The sequence below is a fragment of the Amblyraja radiata genome, chromosome 10 (genome assembly GCF_010909765.2).
Source record: "Amblyraja radiata isolate CabotCenter1 chromosome 10, sAmbRad1.1.pri, whole genome shotgun sequence".
Lineage (NCBI taxonomy): Eukaryota > Metazoa > Chordata > Chondrichthyes > Rajiformes > Rajidae > Amblyraja > Amblyraja radiata.
In genome coordinates this window covers 39,000,295-39,015,367 of record NC_045965.1, presented here as the reverse complement: position 1 = coordinate 39,015,367, position 15,073 = coordinate 39,000,295, and the positions used below count along the sequence as shown (strand labels likewise).

The window sequence follows — 15,073 nt, the reverse complement described above, 5'->3', positions numbered from 1 at the left end:
TAGTGAATGATATTCACGACAATCACTACCCTAAACATTCATTCCTTATCTTCCATCACTGGTTTAAATCTAGAACTCTCCACACAACAGTTCTGTGGAAGTACCATCATCATCATCATCATCAGGACTACATCAATACAACACGGTAATCAAACCATTGGCACCAAAACCCAGATTATGTAAAAATGAATAAACAAAAAATCCATAGTCACATAAATTTGTTCTTTATGAACCATCAGCTCATGTTTGTAAAATGTCTTTCATAACGATAAGAGGATAACATGAATTTCTAAAGGATGGGTCATGTCTGCTAAACCACATTTATTGAGGATGCAACTAAGTAGCCAACTGGATAGAGGTGACTAGGTAGTTTTCTTTAATATCCAGAAACCTATAATTCTCTATTTTTTAACATAATTAGTCTCTAAAACCCTCCTGTGCAGAGAATGGCAAATTAAGTAAAGACATTTCTCCCCCTTTTTAACCCTAAAAGATTTACCCCTTCAGTTTGGTGATTGTGAGCTGTAGTTCTGAACTCTGCCAAGGATATCATCCACCCTTCATCTACTTTGCAAGGTTCATACGTTATGTAGAATTAGGCCATTTGGCTCATCGAGTCTCCTCCACCGTTCAATCAGGTCTGATCTTTCTTTCCCTATCAAACCCCACTCTCCTGCCTTTTCCGTGTATCCTTTGGCACACTTCCTAATCAAGAACCTGTCAATCTCTACTTTAAAAATAAAGAATCCACTTAAAAACAACAGAATCATCAAACGTTCATAATAAGTAAATCAATCATCCGTAGGATTAATGTCATAAACAGTCTCTGGCCCTTCTTCAATGCCAATACATCCAGCCTCAGATATGTAGCCCAAAACTGCTCTCAACACTCTAAATGTGGTCTGACCTGTACCGTATAAAGCCTCAGCATTACATTCCTACTTTTATATTCTAGGCCTCTTGAACAAAAGCTAGCATTGCATTTGCCTACTACGGATTCAATTTGCAAATTAGCCATTTGGAAATCCAGCACCAGCACTCCCAAGACTCTTTGCACCTCCAATGCAAAGCTCTTAAGAATTTTATGTTGCTTTTTATTCTTCTATTAGCCTATTCCATCCCTCCTTATTCAAGAGGGATGCCATCCCAGGAACAAGCTTGGTGAATCTGCATGAAGGTACCGATCGAGAACCTTCTGCTTAGCCTGTTGAGTACCCCCAGTAATATGTTTTTCTGTTTTGTATTCCTGCAGCTGCGATATCCTTTCCCACTCTGGCAAATCCTTGTGGCACTATCTACAGGTCTTAATCCTTTCAGTTTAGAAAGACAATTGTCTACCATCTCTTTACAATTACATTAAGGCATTTCTATTGCAGGATGCAAACCCAGCAACAGTGTATTCAGAAAGTATTCAGACCTCATCACTTTTTCCACATTTTGTTAATTACAGCCTTATTTTAAAATGGATTACATTTATTTTTTTTATCATCAATCTACACACTACCGCAGAAGGAAGCATTTTTGCTCATTTTTGCAAAGTAATTTAAAAAAATTGAAATATCACATTTACATAAGTATTCAGACCCTTTTCTATGACACTCAAAATTCATCCTGTTCCCATTGATTATCCTCGAGATGTTTATATAATTTGATTGGAGTGCACCAGTGGTAAATTGATTGGACATGATTTAGAAAGGCACACGCCTGTCTATATGAGGTCCCACAGTTGACAGTGCATGTTATCAAGCAAGAACCAAGCCATGAAGATGAAGGAATTGTCCCTAGATCTCCAAGACAGGATTGTGTTGAGACACAGATCTGGGGATGGGTATAAAACAATTTCTGCAGCATTGCAGGTCCGAAAGAGTACAGTGGCCTCCTTCATTCCTCCAGGACTCTTCATAGAGCTGGCCGCCCGGCCAAACTGAGCAATCGGGGGAGAAGGGCCTTGGTCAGGGAGGTGAGCAAGAGTTCCCCTGTGGAGATGGGAGAACCTTCCAGAAGGACAACTATATCTGCAGCACCACAAATCAGGCCTTTATGGTAGAGTGGCCAGACGGAAGCTACTCCTTAGTAAAAGGCACATGACAGGCCGCTTGGAGCTTGCCAAAAGGTACCTAAAGGACTCTCAGACCATGATGAAACCCAGTTTGAACTCTTTGGCCTGAATGCCAAGCGCCAGGTCTGGAGGAAACCAGGCACCACTCATCACCTGGCCAATACCACTCCTATGCTGAAGCATGATGGGGGCAGCATCATGGCAGACTAATCAGGATCGAGGGAAAGATGAACCGAGCAAAGTACAGAGGGATCCTTGATGAAAACCTGCTCCAGAGCGTTCTGAACCTCAGACTGGGGAGGAGGTTCACCTTCCAACAGGACAACGACCCTAAGCAAGCAGCCAGGACAACGCAGGAGTGGCTTCGTGAATGTCCTTGAGTGGCCCAGCCAGAGCCCGGACTTGAACACGATCGAATATCTCTGGAGGGACCTGAAAATAGCTGCGCATAGACGTTCCCCATCTAACCTGACAGAGCTTGAGGGGATCTGCAGAGAAGAATGGGAGAAATGATCCAAATACAGGTATGCCAAGCATGTAGCATCATACCCAAGAAGACTTGAGGCTGTAATCACTGCCAAAGGTGCCTCAACAAACGACTGAACAAAGGGTCTGAACATTTATGTAAATGTAATATTTCAGTTATTTCTTTTTAATTACTTTGCAAAAATCTCTAAACACCTGTTTTGCTTTTTTATTATGGGGTATTATTACTAAACAGTGCAGTCTTCCTTGCCAATACATCATCTATGCTGTTAATAATCGGGGAGCCTTGCAAGTGATAAAGTGCATTCTGATAATTGAATTTTAGACAGAACTGTATAAACTAAACATCGTGACACAAGAATCAATTGGATCAGGTCATTTGACCTGTGATTTTGGAGATATTACGTGGAAGATCCATTATATATCTACGTTCTTCTAAGTATGTTACATCCAAGATTACAATTTCACTGGAAGTTGCAAAAAGAATAATATTTAAACAATGCCCCTCAGTCCCTTTTCAAAACTTGAGCTATATTACCTAAATATGGGTACTTCTAAATACTAGATGTAGCAGAACATTGTGATCTTTAGACAAGAATTCCAATAATTAGATATGCATAAAAGATTTAATTAGCAGCGGGAAGATGAAGTTGAAATTGCAGTTGAGGGGCACATTATAAAAATAAAACACAATTCAAAATTATTTTAGTATTGCAGTTTTTAATACCTGCTGTATTAAGCAAGCCCATAAATTATACACGAATCTGCGCTTTTTGGAATGTGCAATGTTTTCAATAAATAATTTGAATTGATAATTCAAGATTAGACATTAAAAGTGAAGATAACATGTTTCCCACCCTCCCCCTCCCAAAATGCAGTGACATCAGCCAGTGCTGCAAGTGGAATGTATTGTGCAGTATTTTACTAATACTTTTGCCCTCAGGACGATAATATCATCAGGCTCTTTACTCAGAACAAAATTTTGTAAAAAATGTTTAAAGCACACAAAATAGTTTTATAATAAATCAATATTTCAAAACATGAAGAACCTAAATAATGAAAAAGCATAATATTTATTAAGACAAGTTGATTACCAATAAATAAAACTGGAGCAAATTTAACATTGGTTATACAACTTGTAAAGAACATTACATCTACTTTTCGGCAAATTTGAGTAGATAAAGCAATAAAATGGCCTACAATGTGCATAGAAATATTTAATACCGTATAGCCAGGAAATTCACTTTGTTGCACATTTAGGAATATTGAAATTTATCACCTAATTTAAGAATTTGACTGATATAAATGTTTTCTATTTCAGCAAACCTTTCACCATCAAGATTCACAAAGGTCTTGAGCAAGCATATTTAGTGGCTATACAGTTATACAGTAGTAGGAAGCCATAATCTGCTTGAGTTTTAAAAAGTAAAAAAGCAACACAATCGACAGCTAAAAATGTTATCCTTTAACCTCTGACCATTTCCCCAAAGTAATCAAAAATCAAAATGTTGTTTAATTTGTCCACCCCAGGCTATTTAAAAGCATAGACCGAGTTAAATTAACTATAAATGAAGGTAGTAATATGTCAAAACTAAAGTGTGTTTTTAACTCCTTTTATTTTCATTTTTTACACAAATAAATGTGTTTTAGTTGGTGAAATTATCAACGTTGTGATCAGATGCTTTTATAGGGCCATTTTAGACGTGAAGGATTAGACACCAGTCTGAAAATCTTATTATTATTGTGATCAGAACAGGGCTAACGTGAAAATGGCAGTAGAACATATGATAGCTCAACACTTTAATCCCATTAAGGGGAACAATTAAATCTCAGGTTGGGCTTCAAAAGATGGGGAAATGTGGTGTGGATATTAATCAGATGGCAGCAATACTAACAATAAGAGTTTTGGATGGTGGGGAAATAACACTTAATCTGTTTGGTATCTTGACGTTAAACGCACTAGTAAACTGCACAATTAATTTCCTTAAAAGTATTATTTATAAAGGGAAAAAAAATAAAATTATGCTGCCACTGAACTATTCAAGGAGGCAATCCAATTATTACAGACTTGGAGCACTAAGGGGCTTACAATTATATCAAAATGAAATCCTTGTTTATGCTGGTAACAGAAAGTGCCTAGAAACATACCACTGTTAAAAGTCTATTCAACTCACCATAGCTGAACCAATGTGTGTCACAAATAAAATGAAACACTAAAAAACTGTTAGCTTCACACACAACACTCGTGATTACTCCCAATTATTCCTGCACCGCGCAATGTGCACAATAATAAAATTGAGATTTAAACATTACTGTAAGAGTGTACAGTAAAGTTTGTGGAATGGTCAGAAAATAAACAGCTGTAAATATTATGTTTTCTCCATTAAAATATTGCACAAATCCAGGTCTTCCTTTTCACCGATTTAAGACCAATGGCTCTCAACCATTCAGTGGCAGCTATTGCAATATTTGTCCCTCACGCAACAGGGGAAAGTGTACAATTTTAAATGTCTCTATTTTGCAAACTTTACCAATTTAAGATAGAACCAGATATTTTCAAGAAACATCTTTTCCCACACTAGTCATATGGGCACAATTTCCATTAGTTTGGAATTTCTGCAAGCCACATAGTGGTACTCAAAAATCCAAAGTATTGAATGCAAAATGTGGATTGAAAGGTTTTGAAAATCCATTCAGCCATTAGTTAGTTCTACACACGACTGGAACTGCTTGATTCTCAAATGTACTCACTGTAATCATTAGTTATCAGAGTTATATCCTGAACCAATTTTTGAGCACCATGCTAGTCTTACTCATAAAATACACCATTTCAAAAGACCCAAGGCCATGAGTTCCATTTGTAATGGAAAAGAACTGTGCAAAAAAGCTTTAAATTCCTACTTTGTGCCACTGTTACAGATTAGTGTTTTTTTTAAAAACGGGAAAACTCCAGGTCCAATTATAAAGCTTTTCATCATTTCACAATTTGACATTTCTCCATAAAGCAGCTCTATGAAAAATAATCTCAAACATAAAAAGATAGTGACAAATTACTTTAAAAAACTTACATTACATTATTTGGACGTGTTTCCTCAATGTGCTTGGCAAATACATTTTCATACAGGCTGCCCCTTAAAACAGTCCACTGTTTTTCTGTTTTATAATAGCAGATTCAATGGAAGTTTGATTAAGATTCATTCGCTAAAGCTTTCTAGCTCATGGTTTTCTTGTTCTTGCAACTCATGCCAAACCAATAAAACAACAACTGCATCATAACTTGGTACTCGCTAAGCAAAGTAAACAATCCATTAGAAGTACCAATATTCTATCTGTGCATAATTTGAAGTGTGATTTTTTTTTTAAATATAGGGAATTGCAAAAATTGTAAGACCTATGATTCATTCAGCTATGAAATCTAATTAGAATTCAGTTATTTTATCAAAATTTTAAGGGCATCCATTAATGTATATTATATGCTCCAGGGATTTTGCACAGAACCTATTTCCTTTAGGAAAACGACCCACAGACTCAGCATGATCAGAGATATTACTGTATTACAACATTTTCTTTCAGCCTAAATTCAGTACTAAAAACAATTGAACTGAAGTGATTCTTAAGATGGCAAACAAACATTTTAATTTTCTGCACAAATTGTTCATTATATTGGCACCTAGAGTTTTCCTATACACAAAGCCATGACCAAAATGTTAATATACCATCAAGTCACTGTTGGAACAAAGCTATACAAAATACTAAACAACACACTGCACTGCAGAAACAGTATCCTTTAAATTAGCAAAAAATCAATACTTCATAAATTGGACCTATATTTCTTGTCACCTCCCAGCAAATAAGCGTTGGGGTAATTGAACACTTAAATGATCAAGGAATACAACTGTATTAATTTTTGTCAAGGAAACTAAACCAGCATGCCAATCTTTGTAGAGGTTCTTCATCCCAAAGAGGAACTATAAATGCCAACTATTCCATCTAAAATTCTGCAGGCAGCACCTCTTCATATCCACACACAGATACACATGACAGTATGTGCATATGCATAATTAAGTAAGCCACAGTAGATGTATAATTTAAGAGTTCTTCAATTTAAAAAAAATGTTCTCCAGAGCATTATACTAAAAGAGAAACTAAGCACCCAATATTCCTGAGAGATCTGCTGCATGGGACACTGACAACTATTTGGTGCAAAAACACAATTTTGTATGTCAATTATGAAACCACTATGAACAGCCAAATTTCAAGGAGGATACTGTTTCTTTAACGGGTATGCATGTTTTACAATTTATTTATAAAATACCTGTAACATCAAAATCATTTCTATGCTAACGTAACCAAACCAATGGTCACCGTTTACTGCTTCAAATATGTTACCTCATTTGTATTTAAGTACATAACATCTGGTCAGGGCTTTGTAGATTTTTAAAATAACAGCTTTTAAGTATATATGCATATAAATTTTTAACAACTGCAGTCATGAGTTATTGTCAGTGTTGTACTTAGTACATGATCGCATACAATCAAGGTTCTCCAAATCTCTGACTCTTTGGCTCAGTGGTAGAGATCAGGATTTACTTCTTCCATGGTATCGTAGATGCAAAACCTTCTCAATTGGTTTCATAAGAAGAAAGCAATGCAGCATCCACCGGTTCCATACAAGATGGGCATGTAAATGATCGCATCAGCCAGTCATCTATACAGTCCAGGTGATAAATATGCATGCATGGAAGAAACCTAATTGGATCACCATAAACAAAGTCCATCATACAAATAACACACCTGAAAAGCAAAAACAAAATACAGTTTATTATGCACAAAAGGACACTGCATAAATTCATCTAATAATCCATGTGGGCTTTTGTAATGTGGCCATATTTAATCGAGCAAATTTTTAGTACGAAGATAATGTTCAACATTTCATGGTTCCAAAAGTCAACATCCAATGCTCCTCCATTATGATCCCTACTGGCAGCACAGACCAGATGGTGGCGCAGCGATACGTTTAGGAGGAGGGGGGTGAAAAAGAAAAGAAAGGGGAGAAAGACTGATAGAGGGAGCTGTCATCATTGACCTTAACCCCATGATGTCCCATGGTGTTGGCTCCAAAGGGTTTAAGTCAAACAAACCACATACTAATGAGAGGAAGGAACGGCAAGTGCGGGTTTAAACCGAAGATAGGCACAAAAAGCTGGAGTAATTCTGCGGGGCAGACAGCATCCCTGGAAAAAAGGAATCAATGACATTTCGGGTCATGACCCTTCTTCAGACAGAGTCAGGGGAAAGGGAAACGGGAGATATAGACAGTGGTATATCAGGATCTCTTTGCCAAGAGTCACCAATGAGCTAGCAACAATGAGCAAGCTGGCCAAGTCTTGAATGACAAAACTATCAAACTCAGTATCTGCCAGGTGAGGTGAAAATTAACCACACATCCAAATACTCCTACCTGCCCCAATATTGCCAGAGGATTGGGAAACTTTCATAGGACAACAGAAGGAAACACAATGGGCAATATGGGCTGAAAAGATGAAGTACGAAGGGAAGCTGGCCAGGAATATAAAGAAGGACAGTAAAAGCTTCTTTAGATATGTTAAGGGAAGAATAGTAAAGTCAAATGTAGGTCCCTTGAAGGCAGACACGGGTGAAATTATTATGGGTTACAAGGAAATGGCAGAAGAGTTGAACAGGTACTTCGGATCCGTCTTCACTAAGGAAGACACAAACAATCTCCTAGATGTACTGGAGGACAGAGGATCTAAGGGGGTAGAGAAATTGGAAGACATTTTCATTAGGCGAGAAATAGTATTGGGTAGGCTAATGGGACTGAAGGATGATAAATCCCCTGGGCCTGATGGTCTGCATCCGAGGGTCCTCAGGGAGGTGGCTCTAGAAATAGTGGATGCATTGGTGATCATTTTCCAATGTTCAATAGATTCAAGATCAGTTCCTGTGGATTAGAGGATAGCTAATGTTATCCCACTTTTCAAGAAAGGAGCGAGAGAAAACAGGGAATTACAGACCAGTCAGTCTGACGTCGGTGGTGGGAAAGATGCTGGAGTCAATTATTAAAGAGGTAATAATGGGGCATTTGGATAGCAGAAAAGGATTAGTCCAAATCAACATGGATTTATGAAAGGGAAATCATGCTTGACTAATCTTTTGGAATTTCTTGAGGATGTGACAAGTAAAATGGATGAAGGGGTGCCAGTGGATGTAGTGTATCTAAATTTTCAGAAAGCCTTTGATAAGGTCCCGCACGGGAGACTGGTGACTAAGATTAGAGCATATGGTATTGGGTTATGGTGTTGACATGGATAGAAAATTGGTTGGCAGACAGGAAGCAAAGAGTAGGAGTGAACGGGTCCTTTTCAGAATGGCAGGCAGTGGCGAGTTGAGTGCCGCAAGGCTCGGTGTTGGGGCCGCAACTGTTTACCATATATATTAATGATTTGGAAGAGGGAATTAGGAGCAACACTAGCAAGTTTGCGGATGACACAAAGCTGGGTGGCAGTGTGAACTGCGAAGAGGATGTTAGGAGGTTGCAGGGTGACCTGGACAGGTTAAGTGAGTGGGCAGATGCGTGGCAGATGCAGTATAATATAGATAAATGTGAGGTTATCCACTTTGGCAGCAAAAATAAGTGGGCAGTTTATTATCTCAATGGGGTTAGGTTAGGTAAGGGGGAGGTGCAGCGAGACCTGGGCGCCCTTGTACACCAGTCACTGAAAGTTGGCATGCAGGTACAGCAGGCAGTGAAGAAAGCTAATGGAATGTTGGCCTTCATAACAAGAGGATTTCAGTATAGGAGTAAAGAGGTTCTTCTGCAGTTATATAGGGCTCTGGTAAGACCACATCTGGAATATTGTGTACAGTTTTGGTCTCCTAATGCGGAAGGACATCCTTGTGATTGAGGCAGTGCAGCGTAGGTTCACGAGATTGATCCCTGGGATGGTGGGACTGTCATATGAGGAAAGATTGAAAAGTCTAGGCTTGTATTCACTGGAGTTTAGAAGGATGAGGGGAAAATCTTATAGAAACATATAAAATTATAAAAGGACTGGACAAGCTAGATGCAGGAAAAATGTTCCCAATGTTGGGCGAGTCCAGAACCAGTGGCCACACTTAGAATAAAGGGGAAGCCATTTAAGACCGAGGTGAGAAAAAACTTTTTCACCCAGAGAGTTGTGAATTTGTGGAATTCCCTGCCACAGAGGGAGTGGAGGTCAAGTCACTGGATGGATTTAAGAGAGAGTTAGATAGAGCTCTAGGGGCTAGTGGCACCAAGGGATATGGGGAGAAGGCAGGCACGGGTGATTGATTGGGGACGATCAGCCATGATCACAATGAATGGCGGTGCTGGCTCGAAGGGCCGAATGGCCTCCTCCTGCACCTATTTTCTATGTTTCTATGTATCAAGCCAATGGATTAACCCTGATTCAAAGTTAAAAGGATATGCTAGACTCAGCACCAACCCTGGCAAAGCAGCAGCAGATCTGGGCACCCATTCTCCCAGCTTGTGTTGAAAGCTTATGACCCAGAGCTAGTCATGCAACCTTGTTGACAGTAGCATCAAGCTGCATTTAGTACCAATTATTTTTTAAAGTTTATATTGTGGGTCAACCAGATTACCCAAATCCTTTACAGTATTGGCCAAACATGGAGAGAAGGACTGGATTCCAAAATGAATACCACCTGATTTCTCATTAAGATGCAACAAAGCTTAAACCATCAGACCTTACAGGGGAAGTCCACTAAGCAGTCATCTCATCGATAAAGGAAGATGACTGCAGTTTATTTAGATCAGTGATATCAGCACCAGGAGATGGGTGGAGTTCAGTGTAGTGTGCTCGGCACACTCATACCTCAAATAACAAAGCATGCACATGCCAATATTTAGATATGTAACATTTGGCAATGCCAAGTGACGATCACCTGCAACAAGAGTGTCCAAGTACCTACCCATAGATATTCCACAGTAATACCATTGCTAAATTTCCAATGAATACCATCCTGGGATCGCCACTGAACAGATTTAGCTGGACCAGCAAATACTCTCCACTCTCCTGGATAACGTGCTGGTCCAATAACACTGGAAAGCTTGATACCACCCAGAACAAAGCAGTAATTAGCACCCCATTTATTTTCAAGTCACACACTATCCTGACTTGCAAGTTCCAAACTGTTGCTGATGCAAGTACTTATCAACAGCACCACTATTTGTACCTTCTTCGGTTAAAGGGGCTTGCTACATGGCCCCAAAAGCAATTAATAATGGGCCATTAATGCCATGTGCAAAGCTCACTTATGTAGAAAGTAATTGTTGGGAAGTATGGTCTCTCAAATAGGAAACAGATGAATAGTGCAAAAAACCCCCACAAAATAGCAATCAGATTAGAAACATTGGGATTAACCAGGTAAGTATTGAAAATATTATCATGAGTATTTAGAAAGATACATTAATTAGTGTTAAAACAGCAATATTTAACAGGGCGTTTCAAAGCACTATAATGGTCATGAGGCAAAAGCAATGTTCAACTACCCAATTTGTTTTTAGAAGCGATGGGGTAAATCTTTACTTGGCAATAGCCCTGATTTTTGTCTCCAAATGTTAAAAAAAATAACCACACATCCATTTTCGTACAGGGAAATTTGCAGTCACCACCGAATGGACTGAGCAACATCTAATCCCCCCAGCAAAAGATTAATTTAAACATACTTGGAACAACAGCACAGGAACTGGCCCTTCAACCCACAATGTCTGCAACAAACATGACGTCAATTTAATCTCATCTGCATGCATATTATTTACATCCCTCAATGGCCTGCATAATTAGATGCCCATCTTAAAAACCTCTTAAATGTCTGCTACCATCTCGACCACTCCTGTCCCACGCTTTCCAGACACCTGTGCAAAAAAACTTTTTCTGTTGGACCTTAAAGCCATGCCCCTAGCCTTACATTTCCACCCTACTACTATCAGGACTACCCTCAACCTCCAACATTGCAGAAAAAAACAATCCAAATTTGTCCAATCTCTCCTTAGATCCTAATACTCTAACCCAGACTGCATTCTGGTAAACATAGAAAAATAGGTGCAGGAGTTTGGCCCCTCGAGCCAGCACTGCCATTCAACATGGTCATGGCTGATCATCTAAAATCAGTATCCTGTTCCTGCTTTTTCCCCTATATCCCTTGATTCCTTTAGCCCCAAGAGATAAATCTAACTCTCTCTTGGTAAAATTCAGTGAATTGGCCTCCACTGCCTTCTGTAGCAGTGAATTCCACAGATTCACAACTCTCTGGGTGAAGACGTTTTTCCTTATCTCTGTCCTAAATGGCTTACCCCTTATTCTTAAACAGTGACCCCTGCTTCTGGACTCCCCCAACATCAGGAACGTTTTTCCTTCATCTAGTCTGTTCAATCCTTTAAGAATTTTATATGTTTCTATAAGATCCCCTTTCATCTTTCCAAATTCCAGTGAACACAAGCCCAGTCGACCCATTCTTTCATCATCTGTCAGTCCTGCCGTCCCGGGAATTAACCTGGTGAACCTACGCTGCACTCCCTCAATAGCTATAATGTCCTTCCTCAAATTAGGCAACCCAAATTGCACACGATACTCCAGGTGCATTGTCTCCAGGGCCCTGTAGAACCACAGTAGGACCTCTTTGCTCCTAAACTCAAATCCTCTCACAATGAAGGCCAACATGCCATTAGCTTTCTTCACTGCCTGCTGTACCTGCATGCGTTCAGTGACTGATGTACAAGCACACCCAGGCCTCGTTGCACCTCCCCTTTTCCTAATATGACACCATTCAGATAATAGTCTGTCTTCCTGTTCTTGCCACCGAAGGGATAACCTCACATTTATCCACATTATACTGCATCTGCCTTGCATCTGCCCACTCACCCAATCTATCCAAGTCACCCTGCAGCCTCATAGCATCCTCCTCGCAGCTCACACTGCCACACAGCTTCCTGTCATCCGCAAACTTGGAGATGTCACATTTAATTCCCTCGTCTAAACCTCTTCTATACCCTCATCAAAAATTTCCAGGCTGATCAGAATTGCACACAATACTTCAAATGTGCCTAAATACTTATAAAGCAGCAATACGACTTGCCTACTCTTACACTTAATGCCTTGACCAATTAAGGCAAGCTGAACACACCCTTCTTTACCACTATCTACTTATGTGGCTACTTTCAGGAAGTTATGGACTTGGACCCAAGACCCCTCTTAATGCCATTAACTGTATACATTCCCCTTACATTCAAACTTTCAGAGTGCAACACTTGCTCAGATTAAATTTCATATGCCATTTCTCTACTTATATCTGTATAGATGCTGCTCACCCTATGACAGCCATCCCTGTTGCCTGCAACTCTACCAATTTTGGTATTTTCTGCAAACCTCCCAAACAACCCATCTACATTTATGGCCAAGATGTGATAGATCCTAACACTGATCTCTGTGGAACACCACTGGTCACAGACCTCCAGAATAACATACTTTCACCACCACCCAGTCATGGTTCCGAATCCAAATTACTAAGTCACCATGGATTCCTTGCATCTTAATATTCTTGATCCGTCTACTATGAGGATTATCAAATTTGTAATTTTGTAATATTAGTGATTCAAAAATGAAATTTTAAAACTCACTCTCTAATTTTCTTTTCAGATCCATCTCTTCCTGGGTCATAGATTCCTTTGGGCAGGTGCTGGATGAGACCTATTCTTTGCGCTATTCTGATCTGTTCTTCTTCAGTAAGTTGAGTGGCTAGCCGAGTCTGACTTGGAGTAGGATGATAAACGGGAACTGGAACCTGTTCCTAAGGGTAGAAAGATTATTAAAGACATTGAAACAATTAATATGCTATTACCAACAGCAAGAGTGTAATACACAGCATTTAGTGACAGCATTACAAAGGTAACCAGACTACTGCAAAGATGAGCTGGGTAGTCCAACAGACAGGAGATGAAAACTCTGCCTTATACCATATTAAGCTGAGACAATAAATGCTGGCTTAATCAACATTCTCTCTTCAGTGACAGAGCTCAGAATAAGCGCAAAGGACAAAAAGTGACAAACAAATTATTTATTAATACCATGACAGCAAGAACAGGTTATGAACTGGATGTTTTGGGTTTAGAATCTCATCATCCTACCCAGTAGCCTTTTCACCATCTACAGAGCACGTCAGGAGTGTAACGGCATATATATGCCCCTATGAGCTAGACAGGTGGAGTTACAACATCATTCAATTAACGTCATAACATCTTAGGCAAAGCAATTGATCATCTGGCATACCACCAGTCATCATAAATGTTCACTGTTCTTCACTGTTCCGCACTGTTACATCAAATGCAGTTCAGCAACTCAAAGGCTCCTATCAAACCACAATTACCATCAAGGAGGCCAAGGGCCAGAGAAGCACAGAACGCCACACCTGTAAACATCCATACGATTCCACACTTTGGCGCCAATGAGCCCTTCTTCACCCAGCACACCTATCACTTAGCAGGCTTAGTCCTGTCCCCACCTCCTTTCCAGTTTTCTCCCCCATATAGGGTCCTAATCCAAACCCCACCTATTTATTCTTGCCACAGATGCTGCTTGACCCACTGAGTTAATCCATCACTGCTTTGTACAAGATTCCAGCATCTGCTGTTCATTGTGTTTCCAACATGTGTTTCCTTCCTTTTGTTCTTTCAACCTACATTCTTGGCTACTATCTCTACCCCTTTCCTCACTCCAACTCAATTGTGCTTAGGATCAATCTCTCCTCACCTGGATCCACCAATCATTTGCTAGCTCTTGCACCACCCCTTCCCCCCCACCTCTTTCGACCAGCTGCTGTCCCTCTGCTCCAGTCTGAAGGGTCTCACTTGAAACAATGCCGGTCTATTTTCTCAATAGTGGTGATGTGGCCTGTCGAGTTCCTCCAACAATTTGTTTTATCCAAGAACAACCTATACGAGAGACAGTTAATATATTGGATGGCAACAGTAAAAAGGCTCTTACCAACAAAAACATGAACTTATCTTTCATCCCAGCCAAATTTCAATGAGTAGCAGTGTAGATCGGAATTCTGCTCTCATAACATGACAAAACAATCAGAATTTACCATTATTACACTGCAAAACTGATGGCACACACACACACAGACACGTGACTCACTGCTCCCCAACAGATGTGTTGTTCGGCAGCCTTCTCTAGTGTAATCTAGGAAGTTGCCAAAGTGTAGGTTTTCTTATATCAGCAAATGGAGATCATCTTCTCTCCAACTTATAACTAAACTCACCATAAGACATTTCTTCCAAAATTGCATTCCGACCTTCAACCTCCGACATTTTCTCCTGATGATACAGCACAGAAACGGCCCAACTTGCCCATGTCGACTAAGATGCCCAATCTACACTAGTCCCACCTGCCTTGATTGATCCCTCTAAAGCTTTCCTATCCATGTAGCTGTCCAGGTGTCTTTACTTATTTCAACTATAGTTAG

The 15,073-nt window shown here is 39.7% G+C and overlaps 1 protein-coding gene across 1 annotated transcript in view; it reads right to left on the bottom strand.

Annotated features, from left to right (window-relative positions):
- Positions 1-3,245: 3,245 nt before the first annotated feature.
- rnf11 (ring finger protein 11) overlaps positions 3,246-15,073 on the bottom strand; it is a 29,357-nt gene continuing 17,529 nt past the window's right edge. Inside the window, exons 2-3 of the mRNA XM_033028577.1 lie at positions 13,227-13,396; positions 3,246-7,339 (exon numbers count right to left, since the gene is read on the bottom strand). Coding sequence (XP_032884468.1) covers positions 7,168-7,339; positions 13,227-13,396 — 342 coding nt within the window. The 3' untranslated portion in view covers positions 3,246-7,167. The remainder of the gene's footprint in view (positions 7,340-13,226; positions 13,397-15,073) is intronic.